This window comes from Saccopteryx leptura, chromosome 3 (assembly GCF_036850995.1).
Source record: "Saccopteryx leptura isolate mSacLep1 chromosome 3, mSacLep1_pri_phased_curated, whole genome shotgun sequence".
Taxonomy (NCBI): Eukaryota; Metazoa; Chordata; class Mammalia; order Chiroptera; family Emballonuridae; genus Saccopteryx; species Saccopteryx leptura.
Window position 1 is genome coordinate 161,157,500 of NC_089505.1, and position 25,872 is coordinate 161,183,371.

At 34.2% G+C, this 25,872-nt stretch overlaps 1 protein-coding gene across 1 annotated transcript in view; it reads right to left on the reverse strand.

Moving 5' to 3' along the window:
• COL24A1 (collagen type XXIV alpha 1 chain) overlaps positions 1 to 25,872 on the reverse strand; it is a 383,490-nt gene that overhangs the window by 234,654 nt on the left and 122,964 nt on the right. Inside the window, exons 14-20 of the mRNA XM_066372218.1 lie at positions 16,452 to 16,505; positions 14,284 to 14,328; positions 8,662 to 8,715; positions 8,540 to 8,584; positions 8,246 to 8,299; positions 7,094 to 7,147; positions 2,083 to 2,136 (exon numbers count right to left, since the gene is read on the reverse strand). Of these exons, the coding sequence (XP_066228315.1) occupies positions 2,083 to 2,136; positions 7,094 to 7,147; positions 8,246 to 8,299; positions 8,540 to 8,584; positions 8,662 to 8,715; positions 14,284 to 14,328; positions 16,452 to 16,505 (360 nt within the window). The remainder of the gene's footprint in view (positions 1 to 2,082; positions 2,137 to 7,093; positions 7,148 to 8,245; positions 8,300 to 8,539; positions 8,585 to 8,661; positions 8,716 to 14,283; positions 14,329 to 16,451; positions 16,506 to 25,872) is intronic.

The following is a 25,872-nucleotide window of genomic DNA, read 5'->3' on the forward strand; positions in this document are numbered from 1 at the left end:
CTCTTTCACACAAACTGAATAAACTGAACTGAGTTTATTTTATTTCCTAATTATTTCTGGAAGTCAGCTTCCTCTTCATTGTCATAGGCCCTCATCATTAATGCTTGGGCCTTGTACTACCCTCTTAAATAACCCTTAGTCTTGTGCCCTCTCCCTCTCTCTTCTTTTACCTTTGTTCCTGTTCATATACATCAGAAACACAAGTCTGATCATTTTATTCCCTTGCTTAAAAATCGTTGATTATTGACTACAAGATAAAGTCTATATTAAGCACAATATATAAACCCTTTTATCTGAGAAATTCATGTCTGAACAAAAGCAGAAACCTTCCCATTTTGCTATAGTATGAAATCTACTATTTTGAATCGTTGGATCTGCAATTTTCTTAAAAGACTAATGTTGAGAATGACTTGGATGACAGTGTTGCCTAATATATGATTGCCTGCATATTATATTCTTATGATTGAAAGGAAGTTATGACTTTTGGACTGGGTCCCATTTACCAAAACAACCTTGCATCAATTCTTGAGAAAGTACGAGTGACATCTTCAGCCCCATGAAAAAATTTAATACAGGTGAGAAGGAGAAATGGCACAAGCTGACTGGGTCAGGGCTCCAGACCTTGTATTGGAAGTGCAGAAAGCAAAGACACTGTGAGAATGCTTTGAGTGATGATCACAAATCATAAATTTTCAAAGGCATCAGAGAAAAAGAAACATCTTTGGAAGACCAAATATGAAGCAAAAACATGACCCATATATCCTTTAACCTGGCTTTATAAAAAAAAGAAGAAAATGATCCAAAACTATACTGACAGCAAGGAGACAACACTGCCTTCCTAGTATGCATGCCATCTATAACTGCTGTTACAACAGAACACGCCATGGTCACAACAGCAACCTTTCACATAACAAAAGATCAAGTAGGTTCTGTAACCTCAGAATGAGAAGACAGGTAATCACAATTCATCCTAGGATTAAAAAATGATTAAAAGAATGTAGACTCATAAAAGAGATAATCTTATATTACCCTTGTTGATTACTGTTTTATTTATCTGTTAATAATTGTTTTAATTACTCATAATACTTTTCTTCTTCCCAGAATGATGACATCTATATATTGCTGTTTACCTCCTATTACCTCTATTAATAAAAGTAGATACACAATGTAGATTTTTAGATTTTTTGAACTATCAATATCTAACATATTTTAAATTTGAAAATAAGTAAAAATAGACATTTGTTAAAGAAATCTGCCCGTCCTGAAAGACAGCTGTAGCATGCGAAGCAGATCTTCCGGTTCACAGAGGAAACGAGAGAGCACCTGTGCGGGCTACTCCTGGGACTCTGCCCGCGACTCTGGCACTGTAGGCACTTCACAGCTCTGAGTGCTTTATTCTGAAGACAAAAGTTCATTTCTCAGCTCTAATGCTGCACCTGTGACTCTGAATTAGATGTGTATGTGTATTTATATGTGTGTATTTATATTTATATTTGACTTACATTCTGAATTAGAATGAGCTTCAGGAGCTTTAGCACCTGGTGGTATATTTTTGACTCATTAAATGGTTTTCAAACAACTCAAATATTTCATCTCAGAAGCTTATGTTCTATGTAGGCTTGCAAGAAAAAAGAGCCACTGTACGTTAAGCATTAAGCCAAAGCCAAAATGTCAAAGAATATAGAAGCAAATCTGATATACGTACTACAGGCTTACTTGTACTTATTCTAGGATGTGAGAGCCAAATAATATCTGTATACAGCAAAAATTGGAAGCATTCTGCATTAAAAATTCAGTGGATCTTATGTCCTGAAATTTGATTTCAAGCCCCAGTATGTATTATTAATAGTTGTGCAGAACAACTAAATCAGTTGTGATGAATCAGGACTATAATGTGGCTAATACTTTTTCTATTTTCTTGCATATTTTCTGACATAACAGAAAAACTTAATCCAAACTATTTTCAAAGATATAAGCTTTAAAGAGAATCTTTCTTAAGCTTATATGTAAAAACATGTTTTACCAATCAAACTTAGTTTCTATGATTTTTCTTTCAAATTTATCATTTCACCAACATTTTACCTCTGGTCCTGGAAGGCCAGATGGTCCTTGGGGTCCTGGGTCACCTGTTTGGCCCTAAAATAGGGTAGAGAGGAAATAAAGGTATAAACATTAATTTAATGAATAAAATTTTGAAGGGAAAAAGACATATGGTATGCAATCAGCACTCAATAAATTATGCCACACAAAGTTGTTACGATGTTTCAGCAAACAATACTCAATGGTGTTTGTCAAAGCTGTAATGATTATTCAGAAAGACTTGATTTGTAACCGTGACTGTGGAAAAATTATTTAAATAAAATATGTATGGATGTAACCTATATTTACTCTTTAGGGATAGACATACAAACAATTTAATGAGTTAAGTACTCAAATGAAGAAAAAAATTGCGTGTGTGTGCATGTTACCCAGAGATAAGACAATACATTTTTACTCAACAATGTAGGGAACTCTAGATGAAGAATTGCTTTTGTAAATAACCACAGTCCTAGGACTGTCTCTGAACGTTCATCTCGCCTTTGATATTGTAAGGGGCCCGATTAAGTAAGTAAGAATCACCTGGACTTCAATGTTTGTTGCTTAACTTCTCTAAGTCTCAGTTTTCTCACCAATGAAACAGGAATAATAATAATAACATTACTAACATTCTAACAGTCACTGTGAGGATTAAATGAGATAATACATGTAAAGTGCCAAGCACACAGGCTGACACATAGAAAGCACTCATTAAATACTAACCAACTTTATAACCATTAATAGTTCCCTTTGCATCCTCTCTCCTCTCCTGGCTACTGCACAGAATTCCTAGATTATATGTAATTTTATTAACTAATGTCATCCTAATAAATTCAATTTAAAAAAAAATTTGAGGATTTGGTTTCAATAGCTCTGAAGCCATTTTCTGACATTCAGTCTGATACTGTGAAATCATGGCTGGAGAGGAAAATCAGAGGAAGGGGAGGTGGGCATAAAAACTAAAACTAGAGATAGCTGGCAAGTCTCAACAGATGAAAGCAAAGAACAGGAAAGGCCAGTGGTCTGATGTCCTTGTTTTCACAAGAAAAACTATTGAATTCATTATTTCTGTCATATTAAATTTCTATGTGAGTTTCAAATTTGACTTAAATGGGTCTCAGATAATATAAACTTGCAATATATAATATGAGTTTATATGCTTTCCCAGAAGTAAAACACAGTTTTCCATAAGAACTAAATCCATTCCATTTGTACTAGAGTATCTGGACATAAACAGTACACAATACAACGACTGCAGTCAGATGTATATAATTGTAATAAAATATTATGCAAGTTCATTTAAGTTCTCCTAAATAAATGAAATCACAATCCATCCTCTTCAGTATCTGGTAATCTTAAAATTCTTGAAATGACAGGTATCTTTTTTAGACATGGGGTTCTCACTGGGGCCCTCTAGTGGCCACATCCAAACAAAAGGTTAAATATACAAGCTTCAAGATAAAAAAGTGTACTATATATATATGCTTTTATTTTCAAAAAAGTTGATTGACAACAAGATATTTAAAAATATAAGTAGTGGAATAAATTTTTTCTTAAAATAATTTTTCATTTTTAGAAACTTCAACTCCAAGTTTCCTTGAGTGTCAATTCTCATTTATAAAAACTGAGTTTTCAAGTAACTTTTAGAGAATTCAGTAATGATTAAGTAAAATTCTGTAAGTGACAACAATTTCTCCTTAAAATAGAAGGGATATAATATATAACATAACATTACATAACATAACAAACATAACATAACATAACATAACATAACATAACATAACATAACATAACATAACATAACGTTTTCTCCGTTATAAGGAAAGAATATTTCTTAACAACTTTAGGTTGGTAGTTTTCTCTAGTTCTTAAATACTTGTAGGGCAAAAGTATCCCTATTCCAGAATGTAAAAACTTTCCAAACAGTACTTTTTTTTTATCTTGAGAATATTTTTTTCACGTTACAACTTAGATCCATTTGGAAGCAATATCAGTAACACCAAAATCTTAGATAACATATAATCAAAATCAGGACATATAAAAAATACATTCTTATAACTTTGACATTCTTTTCAAGATAGTAAGCAAATGATTTAGAGTAGGTACTAACTTGTATAATTTATTTTTATTATAATAACTGGTTCTGCATAAGCAATTATTCATTAAACAGGTGTCTCTCCTTCCAAAACTAAGGGAACTTTCAGGGTCAAATCCCTCCAATTTCTTTTCATTAATGAGATACACACAAATGATAAACAGAGAGACGAAAGACAAAGCCATTTCCTAAATATTAACTCATAAGTCTCTATCCTATCTTCAGTCCTAAGTCTATCTTTTTCAAAGATTTGATAAAACAAAAGATGGTCAACCATTACCTACCAAAGTAAATTGTGCTTAAATTAAATTTTTTATATTAGAATAGTAAAAAAAGGAGTAAAATGAGCTACTAAAACCTTACTCTCACCATCTCATGCTCCTTACACCACTGCCCTAAAAGAACCACATTAGAATTTCTAGTGACTTATTCCAGGAAAAATATATTAAGGGTTTTAAGACAATATGTTAAAGGTGAAATAGTCTCTCTGCCTTTTCTTTAAGTTAGACTAGAGAAATATTACTAAGCACTATTGCTAAGATTGTAAAACATCAGAGAGTCACAGAGTTGCAAGGAACCTTAATGATGATACAGTCTGACTCATTTTAACTAACTCCCATTTTAGACATGAGAAACTGGATACCACAGTGTTTAATGCCCAAGATCATAGAAGGTCAGTAGCAAGCCTGGGACTAAAACCTAAGTCTGTTTCTCAGGCCAGTGATTCCTCCCATTGCCATACACATGTTATTATCAATATAAATTGAATCAAAGAGGAAGGGAGTCATTAAAAAGGTTTCCTATATAAGCATGATATTTGACTCTAATTTTCCCAAGTACATAATTGTAAAGGATAAGAGAATATATTGGTATCACTCATTAGTTAGTATTGGCCTTAGAAAATGTGTCATGCCATTTCCTTTTATTATTGTTAAAAGTTAGAAAACCGTCACATTATATAAAATGAAGATGTAAAAAGTTAGGTTCTTATTTTGCCAGTCACTGCAGATATTGAGAGTCCCTGTTATGTGATTTAGAAGTAGCCTTAAAAAATAAAAGCTTCTTTGGAGTTTTATGAACTATTCTTATGCTCCTTATTTATGCACTTTGGAGTTTCAATATTCAACTCCAAGGCACAAATCTGGGTGCACTTGACCAGGTCTACCCCTGAGTCCAGGGTGATAAACTAGTAATAGCAAAGTTCATCATCAAAATTTCATTGACAAATAGATGCCAAGTATTGTTCCTTGGATTAAATAATACCTGAGAGGTGTATATAAAATGCTGCCACTTAGAAGTCATGAAGGATGGGTTATATAAAGCTCTGTAACTTAATGCTGCTTCCTTTGATGCAAAAATAATCCTTGGTGGAAAGGTGGAATTAGAGGGAACATAATACACTACTCAGGAAAACAACACTCTTTTTTCAGTGTCTATTTTAATGTTATATTAATAAATTTCATATCTAATTTTTTCTATATATAACCACCTTCATAGAGTTGTAATCAATATTAAAATACTAAACCATAACATGTAAAATCCTAACACAGCATGACAGCAGCTAAGAGTATGGGCTCTGAGATATATGATTAACTAGGTTTTCCCAGGTAGTCACCCACCAGCTGTGAGACCTTGAGTGAGTTATTTAACTCTCCATGTCTCTGTTTTCATCATCTGTAAACTAGAAAGATTAATAGTACCAATTTTATACAATTGTTGCGAGGATTAAATGAGAGATGTGGAATTTAGAATAATGCCTGGTTCTTTGTAAACACTCAGTAAATGTTAATTATAATAATTATTGTGATTTTAACATGCAGAGATATACTTTTAACTCATGTTTTACTCATTTTACTTAAATAATTTTAATTTTTCAGTCATTTTAGTTTTATAACTTATTGGGTTTTATGTTAACTACTATAAAACATATTCTTTTTTCTCAACTAATTAATGCAGAAGGGTTAAAAAAGAAGACAATAAATTAGAATATTTGTACCCACAATATATCTTTTTTTCAGAATGTTCAAATGAAACAAATATTTGGAAGAATTAAAATATAACATCTACCAGAAAGTTCTGTCCGTTTTTGGAATAAAACAAAATACAATTTTTTCTTACTGTCAATAAACTTTATTAAATAATATAATTGCCATTATTATTAATGATTTCTTACCAGCGTGAGGGCAATTTATATATCCCATTTTTGAAAAATGTTTTATCTTTTGATGCGAAAAATTGAACCAGTGCTTATTTAATATCTTCTTAATTTTTGAATTTTTTGCCCTTCAAAAAATTTTGTAAGGACAAAAACAAGTGTTAGTCGGAGGGTGCTAAGTCCGGGGAATATAGTGGATGCAACAGACATGCTTCTGTAGCATTTCTTCCTTGTTGAAATTTATAAAAATTACAGTGGCGTAAATGAACTTTATCAGTAGCCATGGGTACACTATCGCTTCACACATAAGACTAACGTGAATCAACTTTGTTTTAGTTAATTTTCTATATCAGTATGTATACATTAAGTGATAAAAATAGAGAGGCACACATGAGCCAAATAAACGTGCTTACGTGTCGAAACTTGTTGTGATAGAAACAAACAGAACTTTCCGGTAGACCTTATATTATTTAAGATACTTAATACTTTCTGTTTAGTTTCATGATAGATCAACCAGGATGTTTAGAGTTCACAGAAATTTGGCTTTGGCTCGAGATGAGGGGACAAGGGAGGGTGAGATCCAAAAGTCTACTTATATGAACTGAATACTTGAGGGATTCGGTATATTTTAAAACTTAAGAAAGAAAATTTCAGCCTGGCAGGCTTAAATACTGCTTCGTATATTCTACTAATGCCAATAAGTTTCAAGACTCTGCCATGGTGTGCAGTCCTTTAATCACAAAGAGCAAAGCAAAGTTCAAACCTACTGACGGTCCTGGCTTTCCTCTCAGGCCTGGTGGTCCTTGCAAACCAGTACTGCCCTAAAAAAAATAATAGAGGGAAGAAAACGCTATTATACCACAAAAGGCAGAAGTGCTTCAACTGATGCGTGCTGTCCAATGATGTTTCAGTCGACACTGGATCACACAGATCACAGATGTCCCATCAGATTATAATGGAGCTGAAAAATTCCTACCCCCTAGTGACATCATAGCCATCCTAATGTTGTAGCACAGTGCATTATTCACGTTTGTGGCAATGCTGGTGTAAGCAAACCTCCGCATGCCAGTTGTATAGAAGTATAGCACATACCATTATGTGCAAGACATTACACTTGATAATAATAAAAAATAACTGTTACTGGTTTACGTATTTACTATACTATATTTTTATAGTTATTTTAGAGTATACTCTTTCCATTTATAAAAAGCAGTTTTGCTGTAAAACAGTATGCATGTTATACCAGCAGACTCATACATCCTGTGTTTACATAGTCGCTTGATTGCATTATTTTCGCTTGTGCTTGATTTAATCTCATGTTGTTTTATAAATTTAGTGTAGCATAAGTATTCAGTGTTTATGACATGTGCAGTAATTTACAGTAATTTCTTAAACTTCCACATTCACTCACCACTCACTCATTGAACAGCTTCCAGTCTTGCCAACTCCATTAATGTTAAGTGCCTTTCATATAGGCGTACCAGTTTACAACTTTTATATTGTAGTTTTGCTGTATCTTTTTTATGTTAGATGCATTGAGATATGCAGATACTGACCGTTGTGTTACAATGGCCTATAGTGTTCAGTACAGTAACATGATAGATTTCCAGCCTAGGAGCATTTGGCTACACTACCTAGGTTTGTGTATGTTCACTCTGATGTTTGCACAAAAACAAAATGACCTACCGCACATTTCTCAGACTGTAGCTCTGTTAAGCAGCACATGATTGTATTTAGAAACTACTAAAAAGAATTTATGTAAACATTCTTAAAAAATTGAGAAAACTGTTGCAAACCAAGCCATGTAAAACCATTCTGACAACATACCCCAATAAACACACAGTTAAAACGACTACTTCTTTCTTTAAAAAGAATTTATACTTTTTCACTGGCATAACACTGATGGTAAAAAAAGTTACCTTGTCTCCAGGATACCCTGGTTCTCCTGGCTCTCCTGCAGTGCCTTGTTCACCCTAGAGAGTACATTTCATATAAAGACAATTAAGCTTTGCACACTGGCAATATTATAAGAAAGCAAATAAAGTTATAAAAGAATAATTTCTTTTTTTACTACTTCAGAGAAAAATAATTGCTAGTACAGATTAGATCTCATTTGTTAAAAGAAAATATTTTATAAGTTGTGTTGTCTCAAAAGAAAAAAAATTAAATGTGGTAAGAAATTATCCTTATAATAATGTAAATATTTAAATCACCTTATCACCTTTGAGTCCAGGGAGGCCCTTATTCCCTGAAAGACCCTAAAAAATAAAAGTGATATTTTGTGACATCATAGAGAAATTAAAGGCAAATATCCATTAGGCAAAGAGAACCATACCTTTGGGCCAGGAATTCCAGAAGAGCCAATTGGTCCCACTGGGCCAATGCTGCCCTGAAAAGCAATAAGAAAGGTATTGTTAAATACCCACTAGGATTAGGAAGAGAATATGGTAAAATTAATTGAATTAATTGATTAACCCAGAACAGTTCATCTCATTAAGCTTCCATATGTGCACTGTTCTTCAACAATCTCTTTTTCTCTCTACATTTAGAAATTATAGAAATTATACCCATCTTTCAAACTTTAGTAAAGTCCATCCTATTTCCTGAAGCCTTTGCATACTGGTCTAGTACACAAGCATCCATCCCTTCCTTGAGTTCCTGTAATACGTAATGTCCATGACATTCATCTTAAAATATTTTTCCAACCAGATAATATCTTGAAGACAGGGCAAATATTTTAGTACTACGTTCCCAAAAAGTATTCAATAAATACTTTGATTGTCTTCAATTTTTAATCACCCACATACTCAGCAAATATTTATTGGTCAGTTACTATGGGCTGGGCATTCTAATGATTTTATTTCATAGTTAAAAATTTGCCGAATGAGAAAATTTACCATAATTTCATAGATAAATGAGTCATAAAGAGGCTCTGTTCTTCTGGGCTTTTCTCATTCATTCATCATTTAATATTTGTGAGCACAACATAAAAAAGATATAGTCACAATGTCAAGGTGCTTAGTCTAATGCTCCAATGCAAGATTCCTCAAAAACATGACTACCACTCTCATCTCTTGCAAGCAAGGGAGTTAGAAAAATTCTTTGACATGGTATCTTAGAAGACGAAGGACAACAGCAACAATACGGGTATTTGAAAGCAAAATTTGAAAAAATGGTGGATATCTCTTAATGGCTTTTGGATCAGATACAGTTTTTGTGTCCCTGACACCTTCATCTTACCTTTTTCTCTTGCCAGCTCTTTGTGCCTGGCTACCATGTCATTATCCATCCTAAAAACCCAAGTTGGTTTAAACCTCTGGAACTTTTATAGGTATATTTGTGGCAATCCTGAAAATGTTGCCCTTTTTAGTTATAATACATATTTCTTAGGGCAGCATCCCAGACCTTTATTACCAGGATCCTACCAACACTTTCTGTGTCATCTCTCCCATTTGTCCCTTCTTGCCTTTTATATCACTCTCCTCAGAATTCAACATTCTAACCACAACAGACTGTCTCCATTCTCTGAAATGCTCACCCTTATCAAATGTTCCAAGCTTCTGAAGACATGGTTATCTCTACTGGTTCTCTCCTTTCTATTAAACTACTAAGCATATTGCACTGTACTTTTGATTGTTTTCCTCGTCTGTGCCTTCTGTGAGAGCAGAAGCATATTCTACTCATTTTTTTAAAATCTCCCAGACCCAACATAATAACTAGCACATAACAGTTTTGAAATAAAGTATGAACTGAGTATTGAAGGATGTAATCAAGTTTAAAAATAAAAACAGCAATTTCTAGAAGTCTGTCTCTCAGCATAATGAAGATTTCATATAGTCTACATTTATATAATACAAATTGCAGAATGGAAAATATGACATCTTTACTTTTGGGTGAGTCCTAACGTCTGTGAAATGTAACTAACATAAATTATTTCCAACATACTTAATAACTGTGAGAGGCAAAGAGTAATACTTTCCAACTTAATAAACATATATGTAATAGTAATATATCCTTGACAAATTCTGTCAATAGGAAAAAAATATTCTTATAATTACAGAGGCTAGTTTATTCAAAGTTCACAGATTTAAAATTTACGCTAGTATTAAAAATTCAATAAACATCTCTATTTAGACATCATGCAGCCATGACCTGTGCTAAGTATGGAAAGAAGTATCAATAAACAAATATTTTTTTGTCATTCTATTATTTTTTCTATAGACAATATAATATTCTTAACTCTTATTTCAGTGAATGTCTTACTTTGCAAAATTGGACATCTTTAGATAAATGTACTTTGCATGGATAATATCTTATTTAACCATTTAGTGACTGTTAAAAAATCGCAAAATAATAGTAAGTTTTGGAAGATATCAGAAAACATATATGTCATAAAGGACTTAGTAAAATAGAGAATTAAAAAGTAAAATGGTATTGGTGTATAAATTTCCAATAAATATAAAATATTCTGTGGCATACCACAATTTCTGTGGAAAGTTCTACTCTTGAAAAACTATAGTCTTGTGAAAGCTATCCATGATAAATTAAGAGCAGTTTTTAGTTTCACAAAGATTGTTAGTGTCATTAGTCATTTTATTTTTTTTTTTATTTTTTTTTTTTTAAATAAATTTTTATTAATGGTAATGGGATGACATTAATAAATCAGGGTACATATATTCAAAGAAAACATGTCTAGGTTATTTTGTCATTAAATTATGTTGCATACCCCTCGCCCAAAGTCAGATTGTCCTTCGCCACCCTCTATCTAGTTCTCTGTGCCCCTCCCCCTCCCCCTAACTCTCCCCCTGTCCTCCCTCCCCCCATCCCTGGTAACCACCACACTCTTGTCCATGTCTCTTAGTATTAGTCATTTTAATTCTCTAGATTCTTTCCCATTTACCAAAGGGTGAGTGGTGAAAAGAAAGGGAAGAAAATGCAGTTATTTTCCCGAGCACTATTACATGTAAGGCACTGTGCTCAGTCCTGGAATTTAAAAATGAGTAAGAGTTAAGTATTAGGCAGAAAAGTAGAGGCAGAGTGTTTGGGGGTAGACAAACAAGAGCAAAGGTCATCTAAGAGGGAGGCTGCATGAACACCTGAGAGCAAAAAGTCTTCTTAGTGCACAGACTACGTTCTCAAGATGCAAACAAGAAATAAAAGTCTAGATGTGGGCCACGCTAAGAATTTGGTCTTAATCTTAAGTGTAATAACAGAAGCTTTTGAGCTAACCAACATAATGCTAATAGGTTAAATAAAGGCACAAACAGTATCTTTGGGATCCAGCTCCCTTCTCCTGCATCTTTTCTCTCCCCTCTCATAAGGTCACTGACTACCATCTTACAGGTTTAACTCTAAGTTCTGGGAAAAAAATATGCTCCATTGGGTTCCACCTTTATGCAGAACTTCTCATGAAGCCTAACAAAAGCTTGCATGACAGGTAGTATACACTTTAAGGTAATACACTTTAAGTTTTAAGAAGGTGGTATAGTACAAAGGGTAAATTTTGGATTCTGAATGTAGATCACATGGCTTCGAACCCAGACTCAACACTTATCAACTAAGTGGTTTTGAGTTCTGAGAATTAAATAACATAACACATTTTTCCATGTGATTAGCACATAGAAAATACTAAATAAAAGTGAGCTGTTATTTCTAATTTAATTATTGCTATATTAGCATTATTATATGATAGAACATATAAAATGTTTTAACATTTTATAACATTTAAATGTTTAGATTCTCTTGGGTTCCTTGACTGTCAGTTCTATACTCCTGCCATCCCAAAAAGGCAAGTTAAAACGTGTTTTGCTGATTTTTACCATAGTTCCAATACCTGGACTCCTGACTTATTCTTTTGGTCAAGTTGTCACATTCTGCCTTGGAGAAGTCAAGGTGGTAAAAAAACATTAAATTTGGTGTCAGACACCTGTGTTAAAGTTCAAGTTAAAAATATTATAGCTATAATTTATGGCTTAAAATTCTGGAGTTTTAATTACCTACTTCACATGTTAGAGCAAGCTCTAAACTGATTTTTAAGGAAAATATTATCTCTGTCCATGGTCATGTCCTATTTTTATATGGATAGAAATAGTTTACTTTTAAGATTCTATTTTTGTTAGGTTCTCAACATTTCACAAAGTATTCAGTTTTGATCTTAACTCAGATGAATGTCAAAGCATATAGTTCTAAACATGTATCAAAAGTCTGCACTTCATATCACTATCATTAACCATTAGCTTTGCTGGAAGAAATATAGTGTGCCTGTAAAGTCATGGTGCACTTTTGACCGGTCACAGGAAAGCAACAAAAGATGATAGAAATGTGAAATCTGCATCAAATAAAAGGAAAACCCTCCCAGTTTCTGTAGGATGATGTGGCAGCATGTGCGCATGCGCAGATGATGATGTAACACCGTGTATACAGCGGAGCAGCCCAGGGGCATGCCAGTCGAGATGTGGACGGTACAGAGGAAAGTTCAGTGTGTTCTGTGGCTCACTAAATTCGAATTCGTGACCGAAGTGTAACGTGAATAACGGCGCGTTTATAACAAAGCACCACCACATAAGAATAACATTACTCGGTGGGATAAGCAGTTGAAGGAAACCGGCAGTTTGGTGGAGAAACCCCGTTCTGGTAGGCCATCAATCAGTGACGAGTCTGTAGAGGCTATATGGGATAGCTATCTAAGGAGCCCTAAAAATCTGTGCATGGGCCCACATCAAACTGCACTGAATAGGTATGAAACTGGGAGAGTTTTCCTTTTATTTGGTGCAGATGTCACATTTCTATCGTCTTTTGTTGCTTTCCTGTGACCGGTCAAAAGTGCACCATGACTTTATGGACACATTGTATATTTATGAAGATATATACCAAAACTAGCAGTCTGGCCTAACCAGGCAGTGGTGCAGTGGATAGAACATTGGCCTGGGATACAGAGGACCGAGGTTCAAAACCCCAAGGTCACTGACTGGAGTGCAGGGTTGCTGGCTTGAGTGTGGGATCATAGATATGATGCCATGGTGGTTGGTTTGAGCCCAAAGGTCACTGGCTTAAAGTCCAAGGTTGCTAGCTTGAGCCCAAGGTCAGGAGCCCAGCTGGAGACCCCTGGTCATGGCACATATGAGAAAGCAATCGATGAACAACTAAGGTGTCTCAATGAAGAATTGATGCTTCTCATCTCTCTCCCTTCCTATCCATCTATCCCTGTCTGTCCTTCTCTCTCTAGATTAAATAAATGAATAAATGAATAAATAAACAAACTAGCAGTCTGTTTACTTCAATGAATAATCTAAAGTTATCAGAAAGCTACGTTTCTGGACATTATTTTGGCCTCCACGGAATAGCTTGTACTAAACTGTGCTTTGCCTGCATCAGATGCCCCAGTAAAACTCAGAGTTGAAGTCACTGTATAGAAACTGATTAACTGGACAAACAATACAGTCACATATATTTTTAGTGTAATAAATTAATTAGATACTAAATGTTTAATGGCTATGGTTAAGTCTAGCACCTATCTTCTGTTCTGGATGGTTTTCCTAACCATTTACTCTATTTTATTCCATAAACAAAGTCTACAGTTACCACGTTCTTTTGTTCAGAGCTATCTGTGTTTCCCAGATTCGATGGTCAGGACTATCTCAAAGGAAAGAAGTGGCTATTCTGTGTCTTATGTCTTATACTTGTGAAGAAATTGGTTCACAATTAAGTAACAGTAAATGAAATATACATAAATACACATATACATATAAATTTGCAGAAATTTATTTTATCTTATCATAAGGGTAATTCACTTATTTATTCATACTATTGGCCTAATTCCATTAGGAAATTACACGTGAGCCAGGTGGATATCCAATAATGACACTAAAACATTTCATTTTTCTGAAGTTTTTCAAACATATCTAAAAATTATAAATACATAAGAAAATATTTTATAAGAATGATATTTGATACTCACTCTAAGCCCAGGAAATCCAGGAGGACCAATGCTACCTACAAGTCCCTAAGTAAAAGAAATGTGTACAATCAGTTAAATATGATTCTAAAATTCTAAGTGTAGTTTCTAAACATTTCTTGGAAAAATATATCCAATTTTCACTTCTTCTACAGCTAACTTCTAAAACTTCCCTACTATGACACATCCTCCTAAGATGTGTGGCCCTCTGGTGGCAGCTTACATTCTTCCAGAGTGCTCCTGCCTCCATGCTTTTGGCTGCTAGGGCTACCACCTAACCTAGAATATAGAGGTCTCTATGCCTCATCTATATCAAATAAAAAAGAGAAATCTCCTCAGTAATCAAAATGATAGACATAATTAGCCCATATAATGTATAGAAAGGCAGATGGTCAGCATATAGGGTTAGAAGAATACTTTCAGATGATTTAAAACACTATCAACTCTTTCAGAGTACATTATTTACTTCATGAGTTTTCTCATTATAAAACAGGAATAATATTTATTCTCATTGTTGTAAAGATCACAATTAACACTGTCATAGACATAAAATATTTTTGAAAATGTTCATACAGCACTCTACAAATGTAAAAATTTACCAATATTGTTAAATTTTTAAAATAGACTTTTAATTATCAACAGTAATTTTTCCAGTTGATTTGTGATGGGTTTTATGATGTTCTTTTGAACTTAACTTTTTAGTCTTTCTGATAATTTTTAATCCACAGCATGTCATTGTTACAAAATTTACATGCTACAAGGTTCAAATAAAGTCCCTCTTTTTTTTGCATTTCAAATTGTTTTTAAACAAAGGCATAGTTTAAAATATAGAGAATTATAAACCAATAAACTGAAAATATCCAGTTTATTCTTGTATTTTAAAGATTTTTAAAGACTCAAAATGTTCTTCAAGAAGCACTATATTTTAAATAAAGAGCAGATTTCAATAAGAAAGTACTGCAGAAGTCAAACTCTGACAAACTTTATGTATATTTAACTGAAAAAATGTTAAATAAGATGGCTTCACACAAGGTATGCAAGTACAGTCATGTGCCTTATAACGATATTTCAGTCAACAACAAACTGCACATACAACAGTGATACACCATAGAGTCTAGCTGTGTAATAGGCTATACCATTTAGGTTTGTGTAAGTGGACTCTATGATGTTCACCCAATGACAAAATCACCTAATGATGCATCTCTCAAAGCATATCCTTGTCATTAAATGGTGCTTGATTGAACATAAATGGTATTAAAGCAAAAAAGTAAATGATGCTCACTTTATTTTGCTTGAAATGGGAAGCTCCCCAGAATCAAGGACAACAAATAGATGGTAAATATTCTACTTGAGACACCATTATAACAAATAAAATGTAGGCAAAATTCTTTAAATGAGCTAATATAGTTATAACTTATAAAAAGAAATCAGAAATAAATTATTTTCAAATACTTTATTTTAAACACAAATGCTAGTAATTTAAATATGTCTAAATATAGACCTATTCCTAATCTAGGCTATAGGGATTTTGTGGTTGATTCTAATTTCACTTTAAGCTTTTATGGGAAAAAATATGTGCATGGCATAAGTTGGGAGATAGCTATTAGATATTTTTTGAGGGCAAAGAGTGAATATTTCTACCCAGTGTCAAAAAACAGTAATCCATCATCATTCTTTGATAATATAATTAAAAACATTTTAGAATGGTGATTCACTAATCTGAACAGAGATATCTGAACAATCCCAAAGGAAAAGATTTCTCTATAAAACACCCAAAAGGTTCATCAATGACATATTTGAGCCCAAAAGAGCAATCAGCAAGTGCACAATTTTTACATGAGGTTTGTTAGTTGCTTCAGGTACATGAAACACTTCTTCCTACTCCAATATGCAAGTCAATTTTGTGATCATATATTTCTAATATTTTAATGAAGAAGTCACATTTGACATGGTCAAAATAATTCCAATGATTGTCTTTAAGATACAGTTTATTCATCAATCATTTCTGGCTTATTTCCCACGCTGTTAAATTACAAATTGGAATGTGCACAGTGGTATCAAAACTGTCTGGCCAATAGTGTTTATTCATGAACGTGGCAATGGGGGCAAGCACAGCTGGTATGCAGGCTGAGTGATGTGAGATTATAAGGTTAGACCACCAGTTTACTCACGGGGCTACCATCAGGACCAGCAGGGCCTCTCTCTCCAAAGTCACCTGGAAAACCCTGGCCCAGGAAAAGAGAAAAACATGTCATTAAACCCAAAATAGATAAAGAGTTCAATTTTGCTGTGCTCTCTGATAAGGAATTTAGTAATAAGAGGTATTTATTTTCTAATTCTAAAATGTTAGTAACAAAAATGTGCAGTTGTTTTGTCTAACACCTCATTAATTTGATTGAGTACAATATTTACATGTTTTATAAAAATTACTTTACATGTCACATAATTTTTACAGAAAACTAATTCATGCTGTTCCTGCACCCACACCACAGAGAACCAAACGCTACTAAGCATGTGTCTAGCACATTTACCATGTGTTATGGGCTTTACATACATTATTAGATGTACATTGCTTCATTTCATCTTCACAAGAGGTCAAATCAATGAGTACTAATATTTCTGCTTTGCAGTTGAGGAAATTAAAGCACAGAGAAGCTAAGTCACTTGCACCCACTAGTGATGGGTGGGATTGAGAACTGAATGGAGTCAATCTGACTGCAGAGTCAATGCTCTCTTTCAGCTATGGTACACTGATTACTTTACCTCGACATTACAAGATATGATACAACATGTAAAAACCTGTTTATGTGCAATTTTATTGGGGAAAGTCATAATGCACATAAATACTACAAACATAAAATGTGATGCCACTGAAAAGCAAGCTTCTCAAATGCCTACTGAGAAATCTACATCAGAAAATTATAAAGACTAGTGAAGTCACACACCTTCCCATCACAAATTCTACTGTAAAATAACTCAGTTACTCTTACTTTATATACTATAGTTTTTCTCTAAAGATTTATCACTGGATTTAAAAGGCTAATTTACAAATTGATTTATGAGACTTATTAGAAGCACTTTCAGTCTCTGGTTCACTAGTGCAAACATGAATGGGCTAAGCTTAAAAGATGGTTTAACAATGTAAAGTGTATGCTATTTCTAAGACATAGTTAATGCACACTAGAAGAAGTTTCTTTTATTCTGTAATCAGGGGATAATGCAAAAAACATCCATGTAGTCAAACATATTGTCGCCATACTCTCTTCAAAGTCAGTTGAAGTTCAAGCAGGCATTTTGCTTTTATTATCCTTGGAAGTAAAGTTCTGTTGTCAACAAGCCCACAAATCTGCAATACATCATTCTACTCAGTATGAGCTAATATGGGTATTTGAAAGTATTTATGATGTACAGGTAATGGAAAAAGCAGAGGAAAAATACTGTAATAAAACTGAAACATAAAAGATGATCGATTTTTTAGATAGATCACAAGTAGGTTTTCCAAAAACCTCAGTGAAATAATAAAGAGGGACATATTGCATAATTCCCCTAATGTGAAATGTCCAGAAGAGGCAAATCCATACAGATGGAGAGCAGATTAGTGGTTGTCTAGGGCTGGTGGTAGGGGAGAGAATTGGGAACTGCGTACTAATAGATGGGTACAGTGTTACCTTCTGAGGGGACAAAATGTTTAAAAGTAGTGTGATGGCTACTCAACTCTGTGAATATACTAATAACCACTGAACAATTTAAGGAGTAATTTTATGATATGTGAATTGTAGTTCAGCAAAGGCCTTCTGAAGAAATGAAACAGTCAGTCTAAACAAGTAGCTGGATTGCTAAAAACATCCTTGGGGACTCACTCAGGATTGCCTAGGATGTGCTACCTGGGACTCATTAGCCCCTGTCCTCACCCAGGGGGAAGAGCTGTTCTCCAGCTTCCCACAAAATTCTGATTTCTCCCCTCCCTGGGAAAGGGAGGAAGGAGAGAGGAGAGAACCGTGATTAGTTCTCCACTTACCACAAAATCTGTACATTCTAGAACCAGCATAAAAACAATAAAATGTTAATTTAAACTTTTGCATCTTCTCATAGCTCAATGATGTGTATAATTATATTAGCTCTTTAACTTGACTTTGCCCCTGAAACAATTTAGTTGAACTGAATAATACTTACTTTTAAAAGTTTTATGTATTATTTCTCCTTTCACACTATTGCCCATTAAGCATTTCATCTCATTTCAAATTTCCTATTCCAGATAGAGATTTGTTTTATTATGTTTATCCTCCTTACATGCTGACCATTGTGTCATCAATTTTTGAAATAATTTCTACTAAAGCTAGACATATTTTCTATGAAACAGTATAGTTAATGCCACAAAAATCATTATATTTGAGTGTATACTGAACATATATATTTTTTCAAAGCCAACATTTTATATTATTAAAAATGTCATGGCTTATTCACTGTTTATTCAGTTCTTCAGTTCTGGTAATTTCATGCATAATATTTTGTTTTTTAATGCAGGGGAGGTTCTGTAGTCCTTTAATAATGTTCATAGCCATGTATCTTCATTGCCAAAAAGTGATCTTAAAGATTGGTTGTGAAATATGAAACAACAGTGACAAAACACTTTTGTTTTTGAACTTAGAATACAAAAAGTCAATTTCTGTAATTTCCTTCTCCACCTGAAAGAATTTGTTACAAAATAAAATGCTTAATTTCCCCTCATATTTACCTACTGAAAAAACTATAACCATTAATTTAAATCAAATTGTGCTCTCCTAGAAATATCCTCACACTAACAAAGATGTAGTAGCCAATTTCCAGGATTACCATCCATAGGAAAGCTTGAGTTTTTATCTTTCTTGCCCAATTTGCCAGTTTCATGAACATGACTAACATCTTCTAATGGGCATGCCAGAGGTGCATTATTGCTTCTGTGATACGCATAATCCTCTTTCATACATTTTCATTGTTTTGGTAAGTTATAAAATTTTATTTTCTAAAGAATATGACATTTCAGAGATTTCATTTGATCTCAAGTTGTGAATACTTTTCTTGCCCATTTCCACTGTATGATCAGTATAGTAGATAGACTTTACAGTGACCTCTAATGATTTCTGCTGCCTGGTGTTCACACCTCTGTATGATACCCTACTTTTGAGTGTGGGTGAGACTATGACTTGTTTCTCCTAACAAATAATATAGCAAAGGTGATAGGAAGTAACTGATGTGATTATGTCACACCATATAAGGCTACCTCTTAGCAGCCAGGAGCTAGTGACTTCCCTCTTGAGCCTGATGAAATAAGCACTCACAGGGCAGGGAACTGTGGGTGACCTTCAGGAATTGTGGAGAGTCCACAGGACCTGAAGGTGGCTTACAGTATACAGCCAGCAAAAAGCCAGGGTCCTCAGTTCTACAACCTCCCAGAAATGATTTCTTCTCACAACCGGAATGAGCTTGGAAGTGAACTCTTCCCCAGGCAAGTACCCAGATGATAGTGCAGCTAGCTGACACTCTGAGGGGAGCCTTGTGACCCAGAGCAGAAGAGCCAGGTGAGTAAGTACCTGGACTGCTGACCCATGACATATTTGAGATAATAAATGAGTGTTGTTTTAAGCCACTAAGGTTGTGGCATATTTATGCAGCAATAAATAGAAAACTAATAGAATCATAATTAAATCTTCTTTAAATAGAGAAAGTATATATTTCTACTTGCAAATTTTACTATGTGGCAATGCTCAATATAAGACTACTTAATACTGTTTCTAGATTTTTAAAATTTAAGTCAATCACCTCTTTTAATGTTTTTACTGCTTTTTATTGCAAAATATAATTAATGAATATCAATATTAAACTATAATTTTTATATTCATTAAAAATTTTTTAAATTTAATATAATTAAATATCTATATTTAAAATTTTAATCATTTTAGTATTTTATTCATCTAGTTGCCAATGTAAAGAATTTTTGTCATGATCATAAATTTTGTATATATACCTGTGAAATGCAATTTTAAAAGTGATATGAGTTGTTTAATAATGCAAAATGTTTCTCAGTCTTTGGGTACAGCTGTTGCAAACATTGTACTAATTCTACTACCTTTGAAACCATTAATCAGAGCATGAAGAGAAGCAAGAAAATAGATGCTTTTCATTACCAGGAAATAGTACTTCATTATACAGGTGACTATTGCATTCATGCTGAAAGGAGAATCAGGTAGCTTAATTAATTCATTTTTCCTCTACCTAAGTGCTTCCACTGCCTGCTCAAATTCTACCTTTAGCAGTTTCTGTCTCTAATGATGGCAATGGTACCATCTACAAAGCTTCATGGCATTCACACATGAGGTTATAGGCAAAAGACGTGGAGAACAATTTCTCTGAGGTCTGAATATTATTAAAACTACAGTGGCCAGCCTCAAAAATGGATCCCTCCATGATTCTCACTTCCTGGTGTTATTGATCTTGTGCTGCTGCCTGGTGTTCACACCTCTGTATGATACCCTACTTTTGAGTGTGGGTGAGACTATGACTTGTTTCTCCTAACAAATAATATAGCAAAGGTGATAGGAAGTAACTGATGTGATTATGTCACACCATATAAGGCTAGTCTATATGAGTCCCCTCTCATTTTGAATAACAGCTAGTCTATAATGATCAACAGAATACAGAAGTGATAATGTGTGATTTCTAAGACTAGGTCATAAAAGGCACTATACCTTTCTCCTTGCTCTCATGGACCACTTATTCTGGTGGGGGCCAACAGCCATGTCATGAAGACACTCAAGTTGCCATGTTGAGAGTTCCCCAAGAGGAGGAAGTGAGGATGTCCATCAGCTAGCACCAAAATGGCCAGCCAGTAAGTGAGCCACTTTCAAAGCAGATTCTCCAGCCCCAGTCAAGCCTTCAGATGACTCTAGTTCTGCCCAAAATCTTGACTTATTAGCTCATAGGAAACCCTAAATTAGAACCACCCAAATAAGCCACTCCCAAATTCCAGACCCACAGAAACTCTAAAAAACAATATATCAATATATATTTATCATTGTTTTAAACCACTAACTTAGAGTTTTCTATTATATAGCAACAGAAAACTAACACATAGTACCAAGAGTGGATGTCTAGGGTCATTATGCTAATGCTACGTGCTGCATCCTGAGGGACAGGGGTACTCATGACTTTTTCAAAATATATTTATTTGTTTGTGATGTTCATGGCTCTCAAAAGTGCAGAGCCCAGATCAAATTTCTCTTTTTGCCTGGGTCTAACAATGGTACTATTATCAAACATGACAGTTTTCAAGCACTAAGAACAAAAGAATCATTCCAGACTTTGCATGCCTGAACATATAGGGTGTTAGTAATTTAGAACACACATAGATCCTATACTGGGTAATATACCTAAATATCTTGAAATAGTGGAGAACTTACTGCTTAGGGAATCTAGTAAAATGATGATTTTCCTAGTTCTACACAGAAATTAGAAAAATACTGCATATAAAATATTTAGAGAAATATGAGGAGCAAAACAATCACAAAATATTAATAAATAGATTTTTAAAATTAAAAAAATAAAAGCAGCACAAATTTTTTATAAAGACTGTAGTTAACTATAAACATACATTGCTCTTTCTAAAGAGCAAAGATTTAGAAGCATTTAGAAGATTCAATCTAAAGTAGAGGTAAATAAAAATTATTATATAAGGCATATACATAAAATGGGTATTACCAAAAAAACCAAAAATTCATCTTTTTCCAAGAGTAAGCAATGAAAAGAGACAACCACACTAACTTATCTAAGATTAGAAACACTAAAATAAAACCCATAAGTTAATTCTACACATTCTAAATATAAATACATATTACCAAGAAATCCTGATATTTCAAAATCCTTCCAAAATGAGCCACAATTACTGTAGGAGAAGACTAGAGAGTGATGATCCATTCTCTGCTCCTTTCTTTTCCACACAGGTAAGACAGTTTAATCTGCATTCCAACCATGTGCTGATAGTTGGGGGCTAATTTAAACTTAGGTAGAAATTTAGGGAGTTCTAGTTCAGTTCTCAGAGACTTAACCTTAAGTAAGCTTTACTATTAACCTTGTTATGATCTGGACCTCAGTTCTCAGAATCAAGTCCTTGCCTGTTCTTAAAGACTAGTTACAACCTGGTACTCCAGTTCTAGGAATTGGAATCTCCCTTATCTAGTGTCCAAATCACAATTTTCGTAAACAACATCATGTCCTATTCCTCAATCATAAGACCCCCGCCTTATTCTTGCCAATTTTTTCACACAGAGAATACAGTCCCTAAACCTAAGCCAAGCCTTACCGCCATATTTGCACTCACACTGTCACATTCCTGAATTGGACAACCTACGAAGCTCTGTGAGTTTTCTCTTCATGTATCTGTCCTGAAAATAATTGCCTGGCTGAATTTCATTTGTTGGTGTCATACCTCTATGACAACTAGCTCTGCCTAGACTTCCCCCAAATTATCAACTACAGTTGCCCATTGAGTAGTATCTCCCTCTTCCTGTTCCAAGCCTGAAAGTAACTTTAATTCAAAGTCTTAGGCTCTTCCATATATCTTGTTTAGTTATAGTTAGCCAAATAGAGTTACTACAGACTATATCCAGTAAAGTAGAATCCAAAAAATATATTTTTCCTGAGAGAGGTAGAATCACTTAAAAATTAATAAATGTTTGTAATGCTCTAGAATTACTTTATGATAGTAGTACTTTTTGATAGAATTGATTGCAACCTTTTCCTAGGCAGAAGAAAACACTGTCTCCAAAGTTCCCATAAAATGTATGTCTCTAAAATACTACTGTGTAATACATATTTAAGATGATCTTGAGCTAAGGATAGAAACTAATAACAGATGCCTAACAGAAGGATTTTATATTTTGAAATTCTAACACTAGAGTTAGAAGCCAAAATACAGTTTACTTTAAATAGACTCTTGTAAAAGAAAGACATATAAGAAAAGGAGAGGAGACACTCCTTCCTATAATTAGAAAAGTAAACATTTCTGAAGTTGGAGTGTTATAATGCCTTAAGGGTGTTATTCTCTCCACTATTGCAAAGCTATGATACTTTGATTTTCATAGGAAGAAAAGTGAGTACATTTTTCTTATTTTAGACTTGAAATATAATACAATTTTTTTAAAAAAACAATCTATTCCTATCAGGTCTGAAAAAACTCTTAGGAAAACTATATTTTGACAAATTTGAGAGTAAAAATCCCAGTCTCCAATTTTGTTTATCCTCAATCCAGGCAGGTCAGTTCTGGCATAAGTATCGATGTCTGTGGAGCCATGTAAGTACGCACTACCACCTTGGTACAAGAGACCCCTGATTAAATCATTGGGGAGCCCTGGTAAAATGTTTTTTTCAAAGCAACTGTAGAATTTCCTGATTGTGGCACTACAGAATAAAGTTTGAAAACTTTGCATGAAAGAGGAAGCTACTTGGAATTAGGTAATATATGTGGCAGGCATGAGCAGAAGAAAGATAGTGGACTAGGTACAGAAGGTCACTAGGGTGGAACGCCCCAGGTGCCTAACAATGGGGCAAACAAGGATCTCACTCCCAGGGTGAGCTGTCCTCCCCTAGCATATTGTTGGTCCTGTGGTTTAAATCTCCTGACCTTTCACATCAATGGCCATCAGCTGATGTGGTTTGTACCCTCCCCCCTCCCCTGCCCTTTCCTCTCTTCACATACTACTTATTCATGTGGTTTTAGACTCCCTTTAGAGGAGGAACAGGGGACAGGAGAATAGCCTCATAAGACCACCATGTAAACCCTTGCATGATCTTTCCCTTAAGCATTAAGTCCTAGGGATAACATCTGGGCCTCAGTTATGTTTCAGCTCCAGGTCCAGGAAAGCAGCCAAACCAGACAAAGCCATGCCAAGGCTGACACCAAGACCTGCTGCAGTGTCCACTGACCCCTGCCTGGCACCAACCAATCAGTGGAGACTAGTGCTCTGAAAGGACACACCTGGAAAGCTGATGAATATTCATTATAGTGCGATCCTCCCCTGGAACTCCCCTGGGACCTATCCTAAAATCTTTGTCCTTCAAAACCCTTAGGACAGAGGACCCAGCCTGGCTCTCTCTATGGAGCACGCTTTTCCCCACCCCCTTTCCCCAGGCATGTTTTCCTTGCCTCTCTCTTTCTCTTAAGCTCCAAGGGCCCTTTTGCTTCTGTGACTTGTTACCTGAACCCATTTCTTCTACAGCTCACTTCTTCCACCTCTGTAACTTTCTAAATAAACTTTTTCTTATAGTAAACTCTTGGCTCTGAATTCTTTCTTAGCCAGAACTCACGTACTGAGGTTGCTTAACTGAGATCCAGTCTGAATCCACCAATTTAATACCTGGTTCCATTTCACTGTCAACATATATACTGCTCACAAAAATCAGGGGATATTTTATCGCTTCATATTTATTTTGAAAATATCCTCTGAAGAAAACAAATCTATACAAATCCTCTTTCCCTGCTTCACCAGTTTTTAAAAAATACCATTCCCCTTTTCTATTATAAATTAGTGGATAATTTTAGAGTTTTAAAGAATCCAACTCAGATAAGTTCCAAGGTGCTTCTCAAAGAAAGACAGCAAAGCATGTAAAATAGAACAGCAGTTCTATGGTGTTTAGAAGAGTACTGACCAAAAAAGATTGTCTACTGCCATACTGAGATCTCTGGAGACAGAACTTGAGTTCTTTTAACAGGTAGTGAAATGAATGAATTAATAGTCTCTTGGGCTTCCCCATCTCTAAAGACTGGTTTTATTAAACGCATCTAGAACTCCTTGGCTGTCCTCTAGTATTAAGTGACAACAAGGATGGTGATCCAATTGTGACATGCAGGGAGGATAGGAGAGAAGGAGAGGAAGAGAAAGAAATAAGAATTATATCTTATATCCCAAAGCATGAGTATACAAATACTGATTAATATGTAACTGATTACATGAAATCTTTAAAGTAATTATGATTAGTCAGAATTTTATATTAAGATCTTGAAATATAAAATAGCTTATAATACAAGCAAAAAAAAAGTTCTCAAATGCCAACAATATAAGACCAAGGAACAATTGAATTTCCTAATAAAATTACTTTTACATACTCTTTTATCCTAAAATAAACCAAATTCCTAACAAAACCTGCTTTCCTACTTTTCCTGGTTGAAAACAAAAACAGATTTTGTTAATAAATATCAACTCAATTCCTAAACACTGAATAAGCACTATACTTTATTTTGGGGAAAGAAGAGTTTTCTGGGAAGTAAGATTTGATGTGAAATAACTTTTAACACACACATTAATTTTAAAAATACCAGCATGAGGCTAAATAATAAATAACCCTTGAATAACCAAGATAATATGTTATTTTTAATGTGTCCATATTCAATATCATTCATATAATAGTGGTACTGTCTAAAAGAAGATATCTCTTACTTGCAAACCTATAATTTTATTTTAAAAAATGTAGACATCACTAAGAATGTTGACTCACAACAACTTAATTCATGCTTGCTATTTACTTAGGGAAATAAGTGATCATTTGGCCAGCTATATGAGT